Source organism: Doryrhamphus excisus, linkage group LG1, assembly GCF_037039965.1.
Source record: "Doryrhamphus excisus strain RoL-2023G ecotype Guam linkage group LG1, RoL_Dexc_Guam_v1.1, whole genome shotgun sequence".
Taxonomy (NCBI): domain Eukaryota; kingdom Metazoa; phylum Chordata; class Actinopteri; order Syngnathiformes; family Syngnathidae; genus Doryrhamphus; species Doryrhamphus excisus.
The window spans coordinates 24,880,001-24,889,173 of NC_136357.1; the positions used below are offsets into that span (position 1 = coordinate 24,880,001).

Consider the following 9,173-nt stretch of genomic DNA (forward strand, 5'->3'; position numbering starts at 1 on the left):
AACATAATGATATAATATAAATAAATGGTAATCCATACTTCAATAATAGCATGTATATCATATAATAATAATATAGATGATCTCTGGAGTATTATATAAGTAGTAGTCATCTTAAATGATGAATAACCGTCATGATGGTTTGCAGTCCGACGCTTGCAACATGAACGTGGCAATGGCACAAGGAGGAAACAAGGCGGCTCCTCCAAAGTTCAAACAGAAGGAAACCAGGCAGTTCAAGAGCAAAGCGCCCAAAGCAGGACAAAAGGGGTAAAGCTCATCATCAACCGTATATCATATTCCATGTACTTTTCTCATACTTTCTATCTTTTTCCCCCCAAAAAAGATTTGGCAATGATGTTCCAGGGATGGAGGGTCTTGGAGGTAAGACCTAGTTCAATACGGTAATCCCACATTTATTTGGTTCCAGGCCTGACTGTGAAAAGTGAACTTCCATGAAATAGAATTTCTTATTTATAAATAAGCCCTCTATTATCATTATTATTATTATTACTATTATTATTATAATTTATATCATCATCATTATTATTATTGTTATTATTGTTATTATTATTATTATTACGATTATTATTGTCATTATTATTATTATTATTATTATTGTTATTATTATAGCCCACTACACATGAAATAAACCCCCTATACACTGTACAGCACATGTACTATACAGTACATATACTGTATACCTTTACACTCCTTTTATCCTATGTAGTAGACATAATAGGATAAAATCATGAAACTTGTGTGTGTTGCTGTAAATGTGCTCCGGTGCAACATCTCACCCAACATTACAGTAACATTACTGACACCTAGTGGCCAGCGTAGAATACTACATAACAATGTATTTGAATGTGTCTTCTCAATGCCTTATATTTGTATTTCCCTTCCATTTTTAGGCTTTAGGGCACAATTCCATAACATTTGTTTAAAACCAACCATCAAACAGCATTTTTCAAAGACGGCAATAGAGTGAAGCCGCATAATTGGACATTTGGAGTAGCTAGGGATTACAGTATGGGATTTTTAAAAATATATAATGTATATTTTCATCTTCTTGGCCTGTGCAGATGCTGCAGTGGTGTGCCCTTGGGAGGCGTTTGGTGACATGGAGCTCAGCGACCTGGCTCAGTTTGGCATCATTTAAAAGTTTTTTTTTTTTTTGTTTTTGTGTGGATGCATTTTAGTACAAGAGTAGATCAGGGTGATATGGAAACGTATATGGATACTTATATATATGGATATGGAAACTTTCTAACTGCCAATTTAAACTAGTTTTTCTGTCCTTCGATTGAGCTACCTCTTCATCTACATCTAGTTATTCTACATTTCTACATTTTTTTATGACTATGCCATCCTTTTAAACATCCATTGCATATTAATCCAAAGTGCATTTTCTATGAATGTAAATGAGGGAAAGGAAATGACGAGGAATATGAAAATTAAAATTAAATTAAATTAAATTAAATTAAATTAAATTAAATTAAATTAAATTAAATTAAATTAAATTAAATTAAATTAAATTAAATTAAATTAAAAGCAGATTTAATCATTTTTGATGACTCGGTGTCTGTGGCCCACCCTATATGGATCCGTGACCCGTTTTGGGGTCCCAACCTACCAGTTGAGATTCACTGTACTACAGAACTGCTGCAGTGGCATCAAACAGTAAACATGAACCAGTGGAAATGTATATTAGTGATACAGTAAATAAAGATTGATTGATGTGATCTTTTTGCCTTCTTTATTTATTCAGCTTCAACACATCCATCCATAATCCATCCTCACTAGGGTCACGGGTATGCTGGAACCTATCCCAGCTGTCTTTGGGCTGGAGTGGTCGCCGGCCAATCACAGGGCACATATAGACAAACAACCATTCACACTCACATTCATACCTATGGACAATTTGGAGTCAATTAACCTAGCATGTTTTTGGAATGTGGGAGGAAACCGGGAGAACATGCTAACTCCACACAAAGATGGCCGAGAGTGGAATTGAACACGATACATTCTGAACTTGTAATTAAAAAAAAAAAATGAACAACTGAAATAGGTTGTTTTTCACTTGATTAAAAGTTTAAGACCACAGGCTACAAAAGCTAAAATTCTCATTTTCTATCAGGCATTGACACGGTCATGCCTTTCTGATAGCAATAAGACAGTTATTCTACATTTTTGGAAAGATCCTGAGCAATACGGAACGAAAAAGTCACATGGTTGACCCCCCCAAAAAAATAAACCTGCGCTGAGCCAGAGGATCAAATTGGCTGTCCGTCAAGACACAGCGCAGTCCTCGACCCAAATAAAGGTCCTTACTGGTGCCGACTACACCACAATAACCATCAGACACCATCTGTGGGAAAAGGGTTTCAAGGACAAAAAACAAATTCAAAGACCCGGTCTCCTTCGGCACCACAAAACTTCCCGTTTAGACTTTTCCAGGGAGCATCAGACATGGGACATTGAAGGGTGGAAAAAAGGTGTATTCTCCGACAGTCCACATGGCTTCCAACATTACTGGCATGAAAAGGAGATCCAAACAGACCAGTGGATTGGGGTCCATCATGATGTGGGGTGCTTTTTCATTCAGTGGAACACTGGAGCTTCAGGTGGTGCAGGGTCGTCAAATGGTGGACAGTTCAGTGCAGATGTTACAGCTGGCGTCCTTAAAGACTGAGGGACCTGGTCTGTGTAGTAACAGCTGGGTTCTTCAACAGGACAAACGCCGCAATTCACAATGCTGGTTTGACCAAGGACTTCTTCAGGGAGAAGAACATGGACCATCATGGACCATCCCAATGGACTTCCTCTGATTTAAATACCATAGAGAACATTTGGGGGAAGTTTATAAAAATGGCCATCGGTTCCAGACAGTAGATGTTCTTAGTGAAGCCATATTCCCAATAGCCTCCTGAAACTCCCATCAAGCATGCCCAGAACAATTTTTAAGGTGATTAACAAGAACGGTGGAGCTACTCATGACTGAGTCCTACGGAGAATTATTTTTCTTCTGGTATGGAGAGTTTTTTTGTAATTCTTTGAGCGATGGTCTTCAACTTTTAATCAGCTGACTTTAATTGTCGTTTTCAATAAATGACTTTTTAAAAGTCATTTTCAGCGGACGAGTGGTTAGCACAGAGGTCTCACAGCTAGAAGACCCGAGTTCAATCCCACCCTCGGGAAATCTCAAGATTGGGCAGGCTTTTCCTAGCTTAGAAGCACTTAAATATAGAATAATTGAGATTTTGGTTTTGGATTGAGTTCAACTCGACTCAACTCAACTTCCTGTTCGACCCCCACTCAGCTCCCCTAGCACCACAACACATTTACAGCAACACAGTAATGTCTTAAATGGCTTATTGTCCCTTATTATGTCTACTATATTGGGTAACAGGAGAGTAAAGGTGAATATAGGGGTGTTATTTCATGTCTAGAGGGCTCTGGTAGTAAAAAAAAAAAACATACATAGAAGGTCATAAACAAGTATTGTATGCTCTATGAAAATATTTGATTCACAATTAAGGAATAATCAAGGATGCTCAAAATATTGTCAGGATTATTGTATCATATAGTCAAATTCCCTTTGCCACCACTTTTTGAAACCAAAATATTAGGTAATATATGCCCTGTGATTGGCTGGCCACCAGTCCAGGGTGTACCCCACCCCCCGCCACCCTCGTGAGGATAAGCGGTAGAAAATAAATAAATGAAAATGCTTTTTGTCCCACTCCCAATTCTTGCATTTTCATATTGTAGCTCCACTAAAAACTCACTAAGATCCAAAAGTTCAATTTCCAACACTGTTTTTTGACTTCTTACTCTTGGTTTCCCAGCATGCATCATAACACCATGGAGTGCTCAGTGAGTTAATGGGATTGTCCTCTTAAGACTTCCAGTTGGACATGCTGCTTGACAGAGTGTCCGTGTTTTTGTGAGCCGGGCGAGGACATTTCAGCATTTTTCCGACCGATCAAAGAGATGGGACAAGAGGAAAGCCGCAGTGAGGAGATGGACTTGGCACAGATTCAGGAGCTGTGTATTATATTCATGAAAGAATGTCCGAGCGGTGCTCTGCATTTGCACGAGTTCAAACGGATCTTCGGCGTTCCCAGCACCTCTGCAGATGAATCTCTCTTCATCGAAACCATATTCCGCTCCTTTGACACAAACCAGGTAAACAAAGCGTCATGTTGTCATCACGTTTGATGCCTAATTTGCTCTTTCGATATCAGGACAACGCTCTGGACTTCCTGGAGTATGTTGCGGCACTTCATCTCATCCTGCGAGGAAACCTTGAAGACCGCCTGAAGTGGTCTTTCAAGATGTACGACACGGATAGAAATGGAAAGTTAGACAGGAAAGAGGTGAAACGCATCATCAGGGTACGTGAAGAACAACACTTGTCAATTATGGTAACGGTAACGGTAATGGTAATGGTTACTGTAACGGTAATGGTAATGGTTTTATTTCATTTGAAAATGCATCAGATTAATCAGATTAATCAGATTAATCAGTTCCCAGTTCCACATGTCCAAAAGGAGTAGGAAGAAGCAAAGCTTATTAAATCCTACCCCTCCATCTTGTACTTTTACAATCAGTAACTGTTACATTTGTTCACTTCCTGCTTTCCTAATATAGTTTACGTTTTTTTTTTTATTTAAAACTATTTTATTGTGTCAGTCTTGAAAAAAGTCACCATGTTTGCTTTCATAATGCTAATCCTCTTAAAGAGACATTACTCCAGTAAAGACATGGCTTACATACTGAAATAGTCGGCTATATCTGGACCGTCTTGACCGTAAGTCTTAAAGGATGAAGTCCAAGTAGAACACAAACATAACAACAACCCACGTAAACAGGACCCTCGCTTTTTGGTATTTATGTGTTTTCCGAATTAGCAGATTTTACGATGAGGCAAATGGCACTAACATGTTTGGCGGTCTTACCTCCAGCTAGGTTGGGATTCATTCCATAGCAGATGGAAAATACGACATTCATTATCCTGGCCGTCTATAGTGTCCCAAAGCTAGCAATCCATTCTTGGATGCTTTGTTTGGACACCTTAGACCAGGGGTCTCAAACCTTGATATGAAAGTTTGATATGAATGCTATCATGTACCCAGAAATGATACCTTAAAATCGTGTCCACACCGGACACAATTGACGACGCAGCTCCCAGATGTAACGATGCTAACTTGCTAATTAAAATGGTTATGTTTCATTAATGTTCATGTTAAAGTTTAAATAACTGCTAATACTGTTCATTTGGGGCTGCACGGCGGACCGAGTGGTTAGCGCGCAGACCTCACAGCTAGGAGACCAGGGTTCAATTCCACCCTCCGCCATCTCTGTGTGGAGTTTGCATGTTCTCCCCGTGCATGCGTGGGTTTTCTCCGGGTACTCCGGTTTCCTCCCACATTCCAAAAACATGCTAGGTTAATTGGCCACTCCAAATTGTCCATAGGTATGAATGTGAGTGTGAATGGTTGTTTGTCTATATGTGCCCTGTGATTGGCTGGGAACCCGAAGACAGCTGGGATAGGTTCCAGCGCCCCCGCGACCCTTGTGAGGATAAGCGATAGAATGAATGAATGATCATTCATTCATTCAATGTTCATTTGAATCTTTCTTACGTTTTTCTTATTTAGTGTTTTATTATTATTAAATTGTTTTATTTATTACTGATTGGCAATTTATTTACTTTATTTTGATTGATTTATTTTTTTATTTTATTTTGTGTAGTAAATTAAAAAAAAATTAATAAATAAAAAAAAAGGAAATAAAATCTAAGATATTTGAGAACAGTGGAATGTTTTATCAGAACGTTTCTTGTGGAAAACCGGAACCAAAGCACTGAAAAAGTGTAGGGTATTGCAGAAGCAAAAGCATTGAAGACTTTTGCTTCTGCAATAAGCATATAAGACTTAGATTTATTTATTTATTTGTTTTTCTGTTTTTAATAAACGGGTTTTTGTTTTGTTTTTTTAACCTGATGCCTCACCCAGACTCTAGCTCCAGTGGCCCCCAGGTAAATTGAGTTTGAGACGCCTGCCTTAGAGACACTTACTGAGGTTACGAGTACATCTACTAGTCGAAATTCATTGGACATCAAGAGGGGGCAAGTTTTTTAGGCGCACCATTTGGCCGTACGAAAACCAGGCAGTTATTTTTGTCAAAAACTACTTTAACTAAGTCACTGCTTTCCAACTTATGTATTCAGTACAATGACGGTGAACGTTTCTTGAATGCAGACGTGTGTAATTTTATTTGTGTGTTTGTGTCCATCACACAGATTCTCTATAAAATCAAGCTCCAAAAAAACGATCTGACTTTGACGCCGTCTGAAATCTGTGACAGAATCTTTGACCTGGTTGACCAGAATAATGATGGTAAGTACATACAGTACGTTGAAGCTCAAGAGTGTGTGACTGTGTGGAGCCGTGGATACGCAACCCCTCCCAAGACCGGATTGGAAAAGATAGATTTGGAATTTTGAACAAATATTTTTACTTTATTTTGGATAAAATTACAGCTGTTTTTTTTACAGCTGTGTTTTTTTAAAAATAATCTAACAACTTCAACTTTTGTCTTGTAAATATAACTTTGTTGACATATTTTTACTTTATTTTACTTTAATTTAACTTGATTTTAAACCTAATTTGCTAAAAATTGTAAGTTTTTTCTTATTATTATGATTATAATAAATGTCATTCTTTAATAATTCAACTTTACATGCTCCAAAAATTACATTATTTTTCCTTATGTTATTATGTTTAACTTTTTCTCTTAAAAATGACACTTTACTGTTGTACAATTGATAGTGTTTTTTTAAATTTTTGTTTTTTCTTGTTAAATTACACTAGTCTGCAAATCTACTTCTGAGATAAAAGTGGCAAAATTGATTTTGGTGCTGGTTAGCTAATGTATTCACAATATTTAAGGATATTGTATATATCTGTTTATACAATAAATTAGAGAATTTTCGCTTAAAAATAATGTTAATGTTTTGAATATATTGAAGTTGCACTTATTTATCTGTCAAGAAAAAAAGAAGAAATATCTTAAGACATTATATACATCTTGCAGTCAGCATATTGTAGCCAAAGGCTTTGTAGGATTTCAGGAGGTTTTTCCACCAGCTGCTTATAATTATCTGCTTTGTGGTGTCCTACAGAGAAATTTCTGCAAATAAAAACAAACCATTTTACGTCAAAACTCCAGACATATTAAAATGAATGTATTGAAATGTGCAGACAGGCTTTCAGATACAACTGTTTGCTTGTCGACACACGTTTTTGACACACGTTATCGTTTTTGCATAAATATCATATTTTGACCCAATACTGTATCTTGGAAACTATAGCCAATCTGTTTACATTACTTACTTACTTTTTCTGTATTAGTGACTTAAACCAAGAAAAATTATACTAGTAAACCAGTAGACAAGTGTTATATTATATTTTTAGAATGTGCCGAGGGGCCAATAAATCATCAAACCAAAGGCCCCCCGGGGCCGCACTTTGGGCACATCTGCTTTATGGTGATCACGCTTTGTCAGTTATTACCACAACCTTTGATTAAACAGGATAATCACAGTAAAACTCAACACAAATGTAAATATATGCAGATTATCAGAATGCATAACATAATAATAATAACAAACCTGTTTACGATGATATAAATACGGGTTGTAACATAATTAGAGCTCTCTAGACAGGATGTAATACCCCTATAGTCACCTTTACACTCGTACTACACTGGAATGTGTCTTTACAGGTCAGATAACCTTGTCGGAGTTCATGGAGGGCGCTCAGAAGGACGAATGGGTCATGAACATTTTCAAGTTGGACGTCAACGCCTCCAGCTGGGTCATCCACAATTGTGGCAAATGACCCAAGTAACGGTTGAACAGATGGAACGAAGGAGTACAAACAGACGCATTCGATGTCTGTGTATTTTTTGTTTCCATGTTGGGCTTCTTTTTTGACGTTTGAAGGTGAAGGGCGGTAAACCTTCCGACAAGCTCTGTCTTGTGACCCATTGAGGGTCTGAAACTTTGCTATGTTCCGCTGGCAGGGAGCTCAGGAAAACCGATATTGGAGGGGGTTTGTTGTTGAGCGCTGACCAATCATTGTTATTGGAGATATGATTATGCTAACAGGTGTAACGACTACCTCCTTGTTAATAGTAATGCTACGTTGATTATTTCATTTTGTGATTATTTTTAATGATATGTTTGAGTTAATACTGCGTTGTTACAATTTACAGTGTCATCTTTTTATTAATTTTATTTTGTTTTGTCTGACTTACCTTACAAAAACGTTTAAAGAGGTCTGTTCTTCAAAATGTTCAAGTGCGGAATCCCTTGTCATTCATTTAATGTGTGTGTTTAGCGCCCTCAAATGGTCGCGTCAGGTATTGCAATGTCTGTTTTGAACAAAACTTTATTGAGCCGATGCTCCATTAATTCATTTCACTCATTTTCACTTCACGGTGTCAATTTGAAGAAAAATGCTGCAAACATCTTTTGTTTAAGGTGGTATCGCCAGTATATACTGAAATGTTGCGCAATATATCTGCAAAATACTATTTGACTTTAAAAATTAGTCTGTAAATATGTAAATACCCGTGATTTGCCAAATCGTCCAATATGGCGTCTGAATGATAAGGTCGTATTGTATGGACATGTTTCATGGTTTATATACTAGAAATGCATTCTATATGTGGATATTTTGCTTTACATATCCATGTTTTGAATTTCTTATTTTCTGTTTCACTCTTCTGAATGTCATTAAACGTGTTGCAGTGGTTCCAAAATCACAAAACACTGAAAAAAATGTGGCGTAAATGTTTTTACCTTTGACGTGTCCTTGATTGGTGACTTACACTACACTTACACTCATATTATCAGAATATACAGTAACAAAGGCAGCAAGGCCGTCTCTAGACGCCCTCTAGTGGCAAGATGGTACTAGTGCGTGGAATTAGGTTGTCAACAAATATTTATAACATATAAATAGTTGTAACATACGTAAACCGGAGAAAAACACACGAATCCTTGAAAACACACATCACATTCTCAATTTCAATGGAGTAATACATGAAGTATTTGTTGTGAAAATATGTTAAATGCGATTTATTTTATTTAATATATTATT

The 9,173-nt window shown here is 37.1% G+C and overlaps 2 protein-coding genes across 2 annotated transcripts in view; both read left to right on the top strand.

The window, feature by feature from the left end:
• LOC131131911 (retinal cone rhodopsin-sensitive cGMP 3',5'-cyclic phosphodiesterase subunit gamma-like) overlaps window positions 1-1,444 on the top strand; it is a 2,658-nt gene extending 1,214 nt beyond the window's left edge. Inside the window, exons 2-4 of the mRNA XM_058076946.2 lie at window positions 146-267; window positions 344-381; window positions 1,083-1,444. Of these exons, the coding sequence (XP_057932929.2) occupies window positions 161-267; window positions 344-381; window positions 1,083-1,159 (222 nt within the window). The 5' untranslated portion in view covers window positions 146-160 and the 3' untranslated portion in view covers window positions 1,160-1,444. The remainder of the gene's footprint in view (window positions 1-145; window positions 268-343; window positions 382-1,082) is intronic.
• Window positions 1,445-3,906: 2,462 nt separating this feature from the next.
• LOC131131910 (guanylyl cyclase-activating protein 2-like) lies at window positions 3,907-8,855 on the top strand. Its single transcript, XM_058076945.2, has 4 exons — window positions 3,907-4,188; window positions 4,248-4,397; window positions 6,308-6,404; window positions 7,792-8,855. Exons 1-4 carry the CDS (start codon window positions 3,994-3,996, stop codon window positions 7,905-7,907), a joined length of 558 nt encoding a protein of 185 aa, XP_057932928.2. The 5' UTR covers window positions 3,907-3,993; the 3' UTR covers window positions 7,908-8,855.
• The last annotated feature ends 318 nt before the right edge of the window (window positions 8,856-9,173 follow it).